This window comes from Mesoplodon densirostris, chromosome X, assembly GCF_025265405.1.
Source record: "Mesoplodon densirostris isolate mMesDen1 chromosome X, mMesDen1 primary haplotype, whole genome shotgun sequence".
Taxonomy (NCBI): domain Eukaryota; kingdom Metazoa; phylum Chordata; class Mammalia; order Artiodactyla; family Ziphiidae; genus Mesoplodon; species Mesoplodon densirostris.
Window position 1 is genome coordinate 79,351,893 of NC_082681.1, and position 15,796 is coordinate 79,367,688.

Consider the following 15,796-nt stretch of genomic DNA (forward strand, 5'->3'; position numbering starts at 1 on the left):
ATCACCATAACAAACATAATAATAAAGAAAAAGCTTGAAGGATTGCAAGAATTACCAAAAAAGTGATTCAGAGACACGAAGTGAGCAAATACTGTTGGGAAAATGGTGCTGATAGATTTGCTCCACAGAGGGTTGCCACAAAATTTCAATTTGTAAAAAATGCATTATCTGCAAAGCAAAATAAAGTGAAGCACAATAAAACCAGGCATGCCTGTGTAAATAATTGTGCCATGGTCATCCATATACAAATTTTTGTGTGACTGTGTGTTTTCAGTTCTTTGGGTATATATGTAGGAGTGGAATTGCTAGATCATATGATAACTTTAACTTTTTGAGGAACTGCCAAGCTGTTTTCCAAAGGGGCTGTACCATTTTATGTTCCCATCAGCAATGCCTTAAGAGTTCCAATTTCTCCATATCCTCACCAATACTTGTTATTGTCTGTCTTTTTTATTATAGTCATCCTAGGGGGTGTGAAATGGTATCTCATTTTAGTTTTGTATTATATTTCCCTAATGGTTAACTGACCATTTTTCATTTGTATATCTTCTTTGTAGGAATGTGTCTATTCAAATCCTTTGCCCATTTTTAATTGGGTTGTCTTTTTGTTGTTGAGTTGTAAGTTATTTATATATTCTGGACACTAGACTCTTATCGGATGCATGATTTGCAAATTTCTCCTGTTCTCTGTGTTGTCTTTTCACTTTCTTGATAGTGTCCTTTGAAGCACAAAAGTGTTTAATTTTAAGGAAGTTCAACTTACCTATTTTTTCTTTTGTTGTTTGTGTTTTTGGTGTCATATATAAGAAACCATTGCCAAATCCAAGGCCAGCAAACTACCCTACTTTTTCTTCTAAGAGTCTTACAGTTTAAGCTCTCACTATAGGTCTTTGATCCTTTTTGAATTAATTTTTGTATGTGGTATGAGGTAGGGTTCCAACTTCACCCTTTTGCATGTGAATATCCAGTTGTCCCTGCATCATTTATTAAAAAGACTATTCTCCCCTCCCCCCATTGAATTATCTTGGCACCCTTGGCAAACATCAATTGACCATAAATGTAGAGTTTGTTTCTCGACTCTCAATTCCATTCTGTCGCTATAAAAAGTTTATTTAATTAATACCTTATTTTCCATGAGGCCTAACCTGGGACCACTTGGAGTAGAATCCATGTCATTTTTACCCACACTTATGAACTAATTTAAGTAGGGTGCCACAGGACCACATTTAGGAAAATGAAGCTAATTAATAGGTCTCCAAGAAATGAGGAATGGGAAGTGTGGTGGTTTTTTGAATTAGAAAGAGCTTTGGAATGGAACTAGCAAAATCTGGATTTTGTGGCTTTGGGCAAGTTACTTCACCTCTAGGAGTTTTAGCTATTGTGAAATGGAGATGATGGCAATCTCATGGGGCTGTGTTAGCATTCAGAGACAGAGGCTGTGAAAACGATGGCATAGTCTCTGGTACGCAGTAGGCTCTTTTATTATTATTATTGTTGTTGTCATTATTATTTTGTCTGAACCACGCAGCTTGTGGGATCTTAGTTCCCTGACTATGGATTAGACCCGGGCCCTCAGCAGTGAAAGCACTGAGTCTTCACCACTGGACCACCAGGGAATTCCCTGCAGTAGGTTTTTGACATAAAGTAGACTCACAGCTGGTACGTGGTCTTGTAGGTGCCCTCCCTCCTCACCCAGGGTGGTTATGTGGGATCAGGAGAGATGGGCTACTCAGGGCATGCCTGTGCCAGTTCCCATGGTCCTGTACTGTCTCCTACACTGTGCAACAGTTCTGGTTCCACTCCTCCACCTTTTCTGTCAGCTACAGAGTAAAGGGTGGGTAAAGAAGAGGAAAATGGCTCTCCACAGACCAGCTTTCTGGCTAGGTTTCAGGGAAGCCCAGTAGTGAACCACACAGTAATTAGGAAATAGTCATATCCTGTTTTATATATCTAGAGCTTTATTTTTTATAGAAGAAATGGCGTAATTATTTTTAGTAAAGTTTTTGCCAGTGTAGAACTGTATCACAGCTGAGGGAATCGTGTCTGCTTTGGATCAGGAAAGCATAGCTCAGGTCCCTGGTTTACCTTGTGGTGGCCTCCAAATTGTAAGGAAAGGGCCAAGGGCCTAGGAGAAAACAAACCATCCTTGTTCTCAACAAGGCTTCTAAGCTTCAACCTAAATAGTGATGGTGTCAATAAGGCTCAGGAGGAAAGGGCATGGTGTTCTTTAACTTCTCATTCCTCTGATCAGAGTTGGCTGGAGTCAGGGGGCAAAAAAGATCTGTGGACTCACAAGACTCTGCTTACTAAACTGGGTTGTTGCCCACTCTTCCCCATCCCTCTGGTTCCTTCCTCTAAGCTGGACTCTTTAAGTACTTTCTGGCTTGGTTGGCCTCCTCACTCAAGCCTGAGATCTCCCCCTCTGTCCAGATTCTTCTTTCCATGTGGCTCTACTTGGATTCCTTAATGCCTTTGGGGGTTCGATAATGGGGAAATCCAGCTCATGTTATATGATTGTCAGCTCCTGGGTCTCAGGGATGCCATACTGTACTTTGTCAAACAGCTTGCAAAGGGCGCTGATGTAGAGTGCATGGTACTTGTCCACCGTCTTTTTTTTTTTAACATCTTTATTGGAGTATAATTGCTTTACAATGGCGTGTTAGTTTCTGCTTTATAACAAAGTGAATCAGTTATACATATACATATGTTCCCATAGCTCTTCCCTCTTGCGTCTCCCTCCCTCCCACCCTCCCTATCCCACCCCTCTAGGTGGTCACAGAGCACCAAGCTGACCGTCTTTTTGTTTGGCTTCTTAATCTTGGGAATTGGCAGGGGCTCCCCAACTGTGGGAAAGGAGGAGAGACAAGCATCAGACCTTTCCCCCCACCCAACTCAAATTACCTATTCCTCAGAGGGAGCCACATACTGAAACTCAGTATCTGGGTCCCCTCCCCTTCCTTTGTTCTTTCCCTCTGCTCCAACCCCATCCTGTCCCATGTTCTCCAAATACCTAATCTCGTGCATGCTTAAGAGAATGAGAGTAAACTCAGAGAGTGCTGAAGGAATGTATGTGAATAATGATGCCCTCATGGCAGCTGCTGAACTGTGTCCCTCCAGTGAATGGCCACAACTCTGATCTGTTTAGTTGTCCTCCCCACCCTGCCCTCAACCACAGCCACTGGAATTCTCATTGCCTGTCCCAGCTGTGTGCCGGGTCCCCTGAGACTTGAGGGATGACCTGGGTGGGGGGAATCAAGGACCTGAGTGGTCCAAAGATGCTGGAAAACTTACCAACAGTGGTAATGGGCCGATTGAAAGGCAAGAAGCCCCAGGATCCTCGAGTGAGGCCCCGGCCGAGGAAGGTACAGAAACTTAGTCTCAGGGTTTTTTTGATTCTGTCCTGCAAGGTTTATTTGGAAGAACCTTAGCCACGTGCCCTCAGGGAAGGTCTCTTGATTGTGAACCTCATTCTCTCCAAAGGAATAGGAGGGGACAAGGTATGATCTGCAAAGAGAGGGGCAGGAGTGTGAGTTCTCCCAGGAAGCTCCCCGCAGTGAAACCCTCTCCAAGGTAGGAAACCTCTACAATCTCCCCATTATAGGACAAGAGTCCAAGCACCCAAGCATCTCCAGCCTTGTGTCTCATTCTTGCTATGCTCCACACCCACCTCCCACAAGTGAACCCTTTGAGGGGAGTTGCTGCACCTTGTCTTGTGATGGGAGGAAAGTAATCTCAGGAAATCTAATAGCCCTTATTGTACCCAGCATCCAGAGTGATCGTCCTAGACTGTGTATCTGGACATGTCACTCTTCTCTTTAAAACTCTTCCAGAGCTCCTCACTTTGTGCCACGCTGCTTAGCAAGGCCTTTGTGCTCTAGCCTTGCCTACCTGGCTAGCTTCCCCTCTCCTCAGCCCTTCGTCAGAATCTGCCTAGCCATACTAAGTGTGCTACGTTCTTGCTTGTCTGTGCACCTTTGTACATCTTGCTCCTTCTGCTATAAATGCCTTCCCTCTGTCTTCACGTGGCTAATTCTATTTCACCCTTCACTACTCAGCTCCAATTTCATCCCCTTGAACCACCTCCAGTTCTTTGACCCCCTCCATTTCCTTCCACTCCCACCTCCCTCATCTAGTGCTTACCTCTTTCCTACACTAACACTACCCCAACTCTGTACTACAGTCATCACCTTGCCTGGCTGACTCCCAGTAGACAGCAGGCTAATCCAAAGGGGGAACTATGTCTTATTCATCTTTGAACCCCAGGGGCCTGGCATAGTGCCTGACATGTCATCATTGGCCCTCATTGAATGCCTGAGTTCTTCTCCCTTTTGGTCTGACTGGTAATGCCTACTAATATTTCAATTCACAGTTCAGGTGTCACCCACTTATGAAACTTCTACTTTGGGTGAAAGGCTTTCCATCAGTTGGTGCTCTCATAGTGCTTTACACATATGTCCATTATGGCACATCTTTCATTCAACAAATATGTATTGAGTTCTTTCTATGTGCCAGCACTTTTTTAAGCCCTGGGGACACATCAGTGAACACAGTGGATTAAAAAAAATCTCTGTCTTCATGGAGCTTACCTTTTATTAAGAGAAGACAGACAATAAACAATAATAATGAACAAATAGAAAACCATATATGTAAAGAAATAAAATTGATGACATATGAGGAGATGATAAGTGCAATGGGAAAAAGATCCAGCAGGATGGTCAGGATAGACTTATTGAGAAGAGACATTTGAGCAAAGACCTGGAGAAGGTAAAGGAATAAGCCAAAGAGTTATTTGTAGGAATAATGTCCCAGACAGAGGGGACAGCTAGAGCAAAGGCCCTAAGGGAGGAGTGTGTGGCTTGTTTGAGGGACAGCAAGGAGGCCAGTGTAGCTCTAATGGAGTGAGCAAGGGGGAGGGCAGTGGCTGATGAGATCAGAGACGTGGAAAGATCATTTAGGGTCTTGCAGGCCCTTGTAAAGACTTTGGTTTTGCTCGGAGTGAAATGGGAGCCACTGGAGCATTTGGAGTAGTGACATGATCTGACTCACGCTGAATAGGATCATCCTGGCCACGGTTGAGAATAGACTCTTGGATGTGAGGGAGGCAAGGATAGAAGAAGAGAGAGCACTTAGGAGACTGTCATAAAAATCCAGGGGAGAGACGATGGGGTGGTAAACCAGGGGGCGATAGTTGAGATGCTAAGTGGTTGGCTTCTGGATATATTTTGTAATTATATGTGAATATGTCTGTCTTCCATTGGACTGCCATTCCTTAAAGGCAAGTACCAGGTCGTATCTATTTTTATACCCTTAATGCCTAGTACTATGCCTGACACACAGTAGCTGTTCAGTAACTGCTGAATGAATGCATTCTATTTCTCAAACCAGATTATATGCTCTTTGGGGGCAGTATCCATGTCTTTTGCATCTTTGCAATCCCCACAGCATCAAGCCCAGTGCCTTCCTTGCCCTGGGTAAGTTCTCTGGGCCTCGCAGTTCATGGGTTGATATAGACTGAAGCCCCACTTCCCCAGACCCCCAGCCTACCAGGCTAATGGTCAGAAGGTAAAGGCCTTTTACTGTGTTTTCTCCAACTTCAGGCTTTAAAAGTACCCACCAGAATGTGTCTGGAGGCCCAAACACCCTTAAGGCACAGTGTGAGCGAGTAGAGAGAAGCAATCAGAATGAAGAGGGAACCCCCTCTAACAGGTTTCCAAGGAAGGGCACCATTCTGGAGAGGTGCTACAGAGGACCTATGGCACCCTGAAGATAGGGCATCAGAACCTAGGGACCCACCCTGTCTTCAGTGCCAACCTCACAAAACCTTTATGCTGTTTAAGGAGGACAGTAGAGGCTCCTGGGTGGCACAAGAGGGCTTCAGCAGCTCCACCCACCACAATAGCCACAGCATTGCCCGAGCCTTTCTTGGTCAGCAAATACTTCAAGGCCAACTCACTCACTGGGCACACACCTGTGAAACCAAAGAGTCAAGTGGTATAACAAAGTTGGTGCTTGAGGACGGGGTAAGGGGTTCCTCCAGGGTCTTCCTGCTGGCGACAGTTCTTCTGTCTCCTGACTGTGCTTGTTTCCACTCTTCTGTCTTTAACCTCCACATCCTGGGTTAGCCCTGAGGTTGGTCCTTAGGGTCAGCTGCTTGCCTTGCAGCTCTGTGCTACTACAGTTGGGGTTACATTGAGTTCTTCTGCCTACTTTCTCTTAGCTCTATAGTATATAAGCCCATCACTTCCTTCTCTACCCAGGAACCACAGCTGTCTTCCACTCTCCCAAGGCTGATGGCAATTGAGGCTCTCCAGAGTTCTCTTCCCTAGGAGTAGTGAGGAATAGCCACCACCATCCTGCTTCCTCCTTAGAGCAACCTGGCAAAGGGAAGCCATTGGCTGGGGGTTCTGGAGAGTAGGCAGACCCAGGATCCTGTCCAAGCCAAATTGAAATGTGGATGAACCATGGAATGAGGATGACATCTTGCTGCTCTACAACAGTCACAGAGTCTTTCCTCACCTCTGCTTCCCAACTTTGCCCTGTGCTCACCTTCTGCTCTCTCCTGGGATGGCAGACATTGGCTCCAGGCCACAGTCCTTGAGATCCAGGTTCATACCAACCTCAGAGGGGAGCAGAACCATCCTCTGGGACTCTAGTGGTCTCACCTGGCCCCTCCAGGTATCAATGTATCTTACCTTTTAATGTTTGGCTTCAGTTGTTTTCTGGTGTCCAGAAGGATGGATATTCATCCAAAGAGAAGGACATTTGGCACAGTACCCCGGCTTGAAGCCTGGCATGGGGAAGTTGTCCTGGATTCTGACGGACGCTTATCCTTTATCCCTTGATGTCTTATGCAAGTTCAAAGGGGTTCTCAGGAGGTGAGGGTCATGGGCCAGGAGGGTACCAGCTAGTATGAAAGACTTAAAAGTGTTTTTGAGACGCCCTGAGATGAGAGTTGCTATATAAATGACTGGCCAAAAGAAGCCAGTTGACATCCCCCAAAAGTCAGGCAAAGTTCATCTGAGCTGTCCCATTCCTGCCTCATTTTCCCTATATTTGGTTTTGATATTTGGCTTTTGCTTTCTGCTTTCCACTTTGGCTTTGATCCTGAACTCCAGGCTTCTGCTTCCTCTTCTGAAAGGATCCTTGGCAACTCTTATGAATGCTTATAACTTATCCTGCTGTCTAATCAAACGCTGCCTCCCAGATCTTGGACAGAACCTGAGGCTTGGCCACATATTCCTGTTATTGGCCCAGTGTGTTCTGGACTCATTTTCTACTAAGTCTTCTTCCAGCAGGGAGTGAGAACTGGACTGACTGTCAAGGCTTATAGAAGTTGGAGCCCTGAGGTAGGTCAGAGAATGGAATGATTTCTTATACTCACCCACTGACATTACATAATCTCGCACAATTGGGATCCAGAAGATCCCTTCCAAGGTCCCTACATAAGGAGTGATGGCTGGGAAAATCCGAGCAAAGCCAGTGGCCTCAGTGGGAAAGATGATGAAGACACCATAAGAGAGAATGCCATGGGGGTGGTTGGCAATGATATAGTTGTGTTTGGGACAGAGGTCATGAGTCTTCACCAGCTGTTAGAGGGAGATTGAATCAGAGTAGTGGATAGAAGGAAGAGAGGACATGTGGACTGAGATCCCAGTAGGTAGCCTGTGTTTCCCTTGGGGAGCCCCAAATCCCTATTCACTGGGATGTCTTCACTGTCACAGGATTGCCAGGGGTTATGATGCTCAGAGAGGCTGACCTGGGTCTGCCACTCTGAGGCAAGGTGCTATCCATTTGTCTCCCCACCTGCCCATCCATCTTGGGTCCCTGCTCTGCATTATGCCTCTGGGCCTTGATGTCCACTGCTGGCCACCAAAGCCTTTGAAAACATGGGGCTGAATGGGGAGGGACAGTCTGGGCAACAGGGAGTGAGGGCACCCAGAGGAAGTGTAGTCACCTTTACTGGGAAGTAATTTGGAAATACTTCCAGAGGGTCCAGTTTCGTACCCAAGTTGAACACCTACCACCTGCAGGTACGGAAGGGAAGGGAAGACTGGGTGAGAGCTTGCCAATCCCTCTACTTCTCCCAGAGGTGGAGGATGCTTCCTAAAATCTTCAGGTCACTAGAGGGGCCTCATTCTCACATTTCCATATCTTGGGCACAGAGCTATAGGTACTGTCCCTGAATCCAACCCCCAAGGAGACACAGGAAGCCCCTGCTCCTCTGGAGCAGTCAGAAAGTTGGGAGAGAAATAGCAGGAGGCTGGGAGCACCCACCCAGAAACCAGCCTCAATTCTTCCTGGGCAGCCTGGCAGAGACCTCTGTTACTTGCTGAGCTTTGCCCTCCTGTCTCCCTCCCCTTCCCTCTACCTTCCTGTGCTCCTCTCCCTCTCTCCCTCGCTTCGCCTCCCTGACCTCCTTTCCTTTCCCTTTCCTCTTCTTTCCTCTCCCCACCTCTTCTCCCTCTGTCTCTCCCACTCTCTCCTTCCACCCCCACCCCAGCCCTGTGGTTCCATCCTTGGTACCGACAGGGACCACCACTCTTCCCCTGTTTCTTACCTTGACTGTGGGTGTTCCAGTCATAGGTGAGCCAGGCTAAGGCGAGCACGGACAGCATCCCAAACTTAGTGAACACCAGAAAGTAGGGTATAAGAAGAACAGGAATAGCTCCTGAGGGGACACAAAGGGTTTGTGTCCTTCAGTTCCCTTCAAGTTTAATACACCTCTCATAACCCCAATCTCTGCTCTGTAGTGAAGGAGCAGGTCGAGGCCGGTGTGAGACTCTTCTCTCCTCATCCCTCCCAACCCCCTACCCCCCTCCTAGCTCTGCTGTGGTCCGGGAGGACCTCTGAGTCCCTGGATCTGGGTCCCCTTGATGGCTGAGATCTTAACTGAGGACAGCAGAACCATGACGTTCTCAGAGTAGGTCCTCAGCTGGGGTCAAAGGACAACACTACTTGGCAATTGGAAGGAAACAGCATCTTGAGCCGGTGGCTTACATCCCCATTCTGGGACCTCAGGAAGTCCTTTCTGAAAGCTCAACCCTCCTTCCTTTGTGGAACTGCTCTGTCAGCACATTCCAGTGGAGAGGGGCGGCCTGCAGTGTACGGGCTGTTTGATGCTGAGAAGAAAACACATATTAGAAACTGCTTTACTTTGTTCGATTTTGTCCCATTCAAAATGTCTCAAAAGTTCAGAAGGGGGAAAAATCATCTCTGTTAGCAAAGAAAGGGTCACAGCAGGCTGTGAAATGCAGACGTGGTACATCTTACAGCAGTGGGAGTTGAATTCCATTTTAAAATCTGCATTCATGAGAAAGAGGGGCTCAGCACACATATTGTGAATTTAAAAATACCCAGCTAAAGGAATGACTTCTTTGACCAGATAACATCATAGTAGATAAAAGTTTCAGAGAAGGGGAAGAAACTCAAGAGTTACCTGCCAGCAGGTTTGTCTCTCGCATTTTGGGCTTAGATGAAAATAACAGGAAAAAGATGGAATGGGCATTAAAAAAAAAAGTCGTGTTATGGAGTAGAAGAAACCTTAGTGATAGGCTGAATTCCCCTTACAAGAGCTGGCTGAAGTGGTTGTTGTAAGCATACTAATTAAATAGGAAATAGCAGGGGGAGGAATTTTATGGGAAGATTGCCATGGATACAAATCTTGCTACCTCTGACCCTCATAAAAGATGAGAGTAGGGGGCTTCCCTGGTGGCGCAGTGGTTGAGAATCCGCCTGCCAACGCAGGGGACACGGGTTCGAGCCCTGGTCTGGGAAGATCCCACATGCCACAGAGCAGCTAGGCCCGTGAGCCACAACTGCTGAGCCTGCGCGTCTGGAGCCTGTGCTCCGCAACAAGAGAGGCGGCGACAGTGAGAGGCCCGCGCACCACATGAAGAGTGGCCCCCACTTGCCGCAACTAGAGAAAGCCCTTGCACAGAAACGAAGACCCAACACAGCCAAAAATAAATAAATAAATAAATAAATTTATTTTTTTAAAAAAGATGAGAGTAAATTTGCTGGGTAAGCTTCAGAAGAAAACTCAGATAAAGTTAAATACGAATCATTATTAATTTTTTTCAACTTCTTTATTGGAGTATATTGGCTTTACAATGGTGTGTTAGTTGCTGCTGTATAACAAAGTGAATCAGCTATACATATACATATATCCTCAGATCCCCTCCCTCTTGCGTCTCCCTCCCACCCTCCCTATCCCACCCCTCTAGGTGGTCACAAAGCACTGAGCTGATCTCCCTGTGCTATGTGTCTGCTTCCCACTAGCTATCTATTTTACATTTGGTAGTGTATATATGTCTATGCCACTCTCTCACTTCGTCCCAGCTTATCCTTCCCACTCCCCGCATCCTCGAGTCCATTCTCTACGTCTGCGTCTTTATTCCTGTCCTGCCCCTAGGTTCTTCAGAACCTTTTTTTTTTTTTTTTTTAGTTTCCATATATATGTGTTAGCATATGGTGTTTGTCTTTCTCTTTCTGACTTACTTCACTCTGTATGACAGACTCTAGATTCATCCACGTCTCTACAAATGACCCAATTTCATTCCTTTTTATGGCTGAGTAATATTCCATTGTATATATGTGCCACATCCTCTTTATCCATTAATCTGTTGATGGACACTTAGATTGCTTCCATGTCCTGGCTATTGTAAATAGTGCTGCAATGAACACTGGGGTGTATGTGTCTTTTTGAATTATGGTTTTCTCCAGATTTATGCCCAGGAATGTGATTGCTGGATCATATGGTAACTCTATTTTTAGTTTTTTAAGGAACCTTCATACTGTTCTCCACAGTGGCTGTATCAATTTACATTCCCACCAACAGTGCAAGAGGGTTCCCTTTTCTCCACACCCTTAGAGGGATTTTTTTAAGTAGATTTTAAAAGTATTTAATTTAATGGGATTTTCTACACAGGTAATCATGTCATCTGTGAATTAGGACAGTTGTATTTCTTACTTTTCAATCTGTATGCTTTTCTTTCTTTTTTTTTTCTTCTTGCTTTATTGCACTTGCTAGGACTTTTAGTATGATGTTGAATACAAATGGTGAGAGTGAACATCCTTGCTTTGCTCCTCATCTTAGGGAGAAAGCTTTCAGTCTTTCACCGTTAAGTGTGATGTTACCTGCAGGTTTGTTTGTTTTTTTTTTTTACAGATGCTCTTTATCAAGTTGAGAAAGTTGCCTTCTACTCCTAGTTTGCTGAGAGATTTTACCATGGATTAAAGTTTGTCAAATGCTTTTTCTACATCAATTGATATAATTGTGTGTGTTTTTTCTCCCTTAGGTGGTTAATATGCTAGGTTACATTGATTGATTTTCAAATATTTACACTTGCATTCTGGGATAGAGCCCACTTGGTCATGGTATATTTGTTTGATTTGCTAGTTTTTTGAGGATTTTTGCATTTATATTAATGAGGGATATTGGTCTGTAGTTTTCTTTTTTGTACTGTTTTGTCTGGTTTTGGTATCAGGGTCTGGCCTCATAAATGAGTTAGCAAGTGTTCCTTCCTCTTCTATTTTCTGAAAAAGATTGTGTAGAATTTGTGATATATCATCTTTAAAATGTTTGGAAGAATATGCCGTTGAAACTAACTGGTCTGCAGATTTCTGTTTTGGAAGGTTTATAACCTTCCAGAATTAAAATTTAATTTAGTTAATAGTTACAGGTTATCTATTTCCTTTTGGGTGAGTTTTGGTTGTTTGTGGTTTTCAAGGAAGTCTTCAAATGTAATTGTTAATTTGTCTATTTTTTTTCCAGTTCTGTCAGTTTTCACTTCATATATCTTAAAGCTCTATTGCTAGGTGCACAGACATTTAGGATAGTTATGTCTTCTTGGTGAATTGACCCTTTTACCATTATGTAATATCCTTTTTCACCCTTGCTCTTGACTTAAAAAAAATAAATTTAAACCTGTACACCCTCAAATTACTAATGATTACTAGCTTAAGTTAAAGATGGTACCAATATGAATCTAAGCGGGTCCTTTCTTCAAATCATTTCTGATTCACCTTGCTTGCTCACTTTCCCCATATAGTAATAGCCAAAATTTACTGTACACTCATCATGTAAAACTAAGTATTTTACATGTGTATTTTATTTAATCTTCATAAAGCCCCCATTAGGACAATAAGCATTCTCATTTTGTGAATGGGGAACCCAGGTTCAGAGAAGTTAAATAACCACTTAAGGTCACGCAGCCAGCTAGTGGGTGAGCCAGAGTTGAGAACTCACACTCTTCCTCCAGAGACTGTACTCTTCGCCACTGAGCTCTAATTATTGCTTTCCTTTAGTCAATTGTTAATTCCTATCAGTTCTGTCCCCCAAACATCTTTCAAATTATTCTATTCCCCACCTCCATGCTACCATCCGGTCCAAGCCACCATTCTCTCTCTCTAAGCCGACTGCCAATATCTTCTAAACAGGTTACCTGCTTCGATTTGAGCCATGATGCAGCCAGCATGCTAAATGCAAATCTCTGTCCTTCTATAGCATATAACCAAGAACATGGCTGGTTTGTCAAAGAGACATTTCTGTGGCTCTGTGATTACTTAATGGATCAAAATTAATGATAAATATGAGAACCTATGGGGGTTAATGGTAATTCAATAATTCAACAACTCACATGGCTTCCCATGACTTTTAGGATCCAGTCCAGTCTCATAACCTTGGTTCTGAAGGTCCTTGGTGATGGAGCCCCTGGCCACCCCCTAGTTCTCTGCATGCCACCATACTGTTCTTCTGTCAGTTTCTTCAACTCATTCTGTTCCCCAGCCTCCGGGCTTCTGTGCATATTGTCCCTTTTGCCTGGAAGACTCTTTCCTCAGCTCGTTGCCTGGCTAGCTCCTATTCATATTTCAGGCCTCAGGATAAATGTCACAGTTTCAACATTTTGGAGCTATCTTTAACTTCTCTCCCTTTCCGAAAAAAAATCTCTCCCATTCATCCTCCTGCCTCTATCTCCACTGCCACTGCTGTGGTCCAGAACTTGATCTCCTCTGGTCTGGACTGCAGCCTTTTGTCTATTCTTGTCTGCTGGTCTCTTCCCCTCCAGTCTGTTTTCCATGCCACAGATATATTTTTAAGGCACAGTCATAACGTTGTTTGCCTCCTCTGAAGCCTTCAGTATTTTCCCACTGCTGACAGGATAAAGCCTGAACATGTTAGCCTGGTGTTTTTTGTTTTTTTTTTTAGCCGTACGTGGGCCTCTCACTGCAGCGGCCTCTCCCGTTGTGGAGCACAGGCTCCGGACGCACAGGCTCAGGGGCCATGGCTCACAGGCCCAGCCGCTCCGCGGCACGTGGGATCTTCCCGGATCGGGGCACGAACCCGTGTCCCCTGCATCGGCAGGCAGACTCTCAACCACTGCACCACCAGGGAAGTCCATAAATGAACTTTTGAGATGACTGCAACAACTGGCATGTGAAATGTAAATCTCTGTGATGTCTATTACCGACAAATTCACAGGTATTTCTGTGGTTTGCTGCCTACATTCATCATTACAATATGAGGTTAGTGAAAATAAGCAGGTAATTTTTTCCATCCAAATTCAACGTTGTCCCTCCCTGTCTCATTCTAGGTCTATTGGTCCCTAGTTAAGAACCACTGCTCTAGGGCTTCCCTGGTGGCGCAGTGGTTGAGAATCTGCCTGCCAGTGCAGGGGACACGGGTTCGAGCCCTGGTCTGGGAAGATCCCATATGCCACAGAGCAGCTAGGCCCGTGAGCCACAACTGCTGAGCCTGCGCATCTGGAGCTTGTGCTCCACAACAAGAGAGGCCGCGACAGTGAGAGGCCTGCGCACCGCGATGAAGAGGGGCCCCCGCTAGCTGCAACTAGAGAAAGCCCTCGCACAGAAACGAAGACCCAACATATAGCCAAAAATAAATTAATAAATTTATAAAAAAAAAAAAGAACCACTGCTCTAGAGGGTCATATAGCCTCCCACAGATTGGACTTGGCAGCCTCCTAACCTGTCCCATCCTTCAGGATGACATTTCTCCACGTCCAGTTTCCAAACTTGCCCCTGTAATTGGCTGCTCACAAAGCCCTGGTTTCTGACTGAGAAAATCTTCAAGCTCTCAGCCCATTTGCCCAGCACCGATGACTGTCATTCTCTGAGTCCATTGTAGAACTGGCCCTTTCTCAAAATTCTGTCTAATGAGTCACTCACGCAGCCCGCAGATTTTCCATAATTCTCTCATCATAGTCTTATACTGGAAAACCACCTTACATCTACCCAGTAACACCAACTCTGCCCCTGCCCCCGAATAGGACTCTTTTCAGCTAGTTCACAGGGGGCAGTCCTGAGAGAAGGCTGGGGTGATCTTTAAACCAGGAAACCTGCAGCCTCACTCCTGGCCTTCATGCCCCTCAGATGGGAGGAGAGAAATCTAATGAACTCAACAGTAGCCATCTCTCTGGGTGGAGAGGCACAGTCTTTCCCAGAGAGAGGGGACCAACCAAATGATCTCTTTGGAGTCCTCCTCATCTGGAGATTCCTGGTCTCTTTCTTCATCTGTTCCCTTGTGCTCTCCAGCTCCTGGGGTTCACTCACCTAAAAAGACATCGCCTGGGATCCACTGCAAAACAGAGAGTGTTTGGAGGCTTTCCTGAAGATCCAGATGGGAGAGGAAGGCCATGGCCATGGTGCTGTTCTGTTGTGGTAAGAAGGCTGGTGCCTCCAAAGCTGAGCTGATTGCAGGTGCTTTGCTTTAATCTCATCACTGAGTCCCTTTATCTGCTGGAGGTTTTAGCCTTTTCTCCAGTCTTCCCTATTCTCTCCCCACCTCAACTTCCTATGCACACACCAGGATTTAGATCATACTTTCTAATCTCTCTAATACGCATCCTTTCCCCACAGGTGCTCAATTGCCTCAGGCTGGTTCTAGCTGTGTGTGTGTGTGTGTGTGTGTGTGTGTGTGTGTGTGTGTGTGTGTGTGTGTGAGGATGGGTCCCTGATAAATTAGTACAGGAAAAGGGAATGGCTTAGGTCTCAAATAGGATCTCTGAAAAGCAGTCTGCCCTGGTGGATGCTCTTTGACTCCTCCTGTCTTCTGCTGAGAGCCACCTAGTCGACCAGAGCCTTCTCTGCATGAATATCTAGACTTCTCAGATCCCTCCTTGTGCCTCTGTTCCCAGGGGTTCTGTACCAGTGGCCAGTGGGAGAAGCATTGCACAGACAGCAGACCTGGCTTTCGGTCCTGGCTCCGCCAAGTTCCTCCCCGGACGCTGTGGGGGAATCGCTCTGTGTCTCTAGATCTGTTGTTGGGAGGCAATCTAGCGGCTAAAGGCATGGACTTTAGAGCCAGATAGCTGGGGTTCAGATCTCAGCTCTGCCACTTACAAGTTGGCAAACTGCCGTGCCTCGGTTTCCCCAACTGTAAAATGGGGATAATAATAGTACCTGCTTCATAGGGTTGTTCTGAGGGTTGAGTGAGTGAATGTAAAGCACTTAGCACAGGGCCTGGCACACAGGAGGTATTACTGTAAGTGTTTCCTATTATTATTCTTCGTTTAATTAAATGAATGTCTACTGAACACCTATTATGTTTCAGGCTAAAAGGCTTGCTTCTGCACACCAGCCTTTTCAAAATTAAAGATTGTCTCCAGGTCCCAGGCTTGTGGATTCCTTTTTTCGGTAACTATCTGTTGAGTGATTACCGTTTGCCAGGTGCTGTTCTAGGTGTTGAGGATTCATTGGGGAAGAAGATGGGCATGATTCCTGCCTTTATTGAACTCACGGTCTAGTGGAGGAGACAGACATTAAAAACTTACAAAACTGT

General features: G+C 45.5%; 1 protein-coding gene across 1 annotated transcript; it reads right to left on the reverse strand.

Moving 5' to 3' along the window:
• Positions 1 to 2,506: 2,506 nt before the first annotated feature.
• Positions 2,507 to 14,659, reverse strand: LOC132482425 (diacylglycerol O-acyltransferase 2-like protein 6). Its single transcript, XM_060087737.1, is given in 10 exon segments — positions 2,507 to 2,608; positions 2,794 to 2,843; positions 3,292 to 3,409; positions 3,411 to 3,504; positions 5,794 to 5,968; positions 7,382 to 7,586; positions 7,955 to 7,974; positions 7,977 to 8,024; positions 8,558 to 8,668; positions 14,569 to 14,659. Coding segments are annotated over 10 exon segments (1,014 nt in total).
• Positions 14,660 to 15,796: the final 1,137 nt, after the last annotated feature.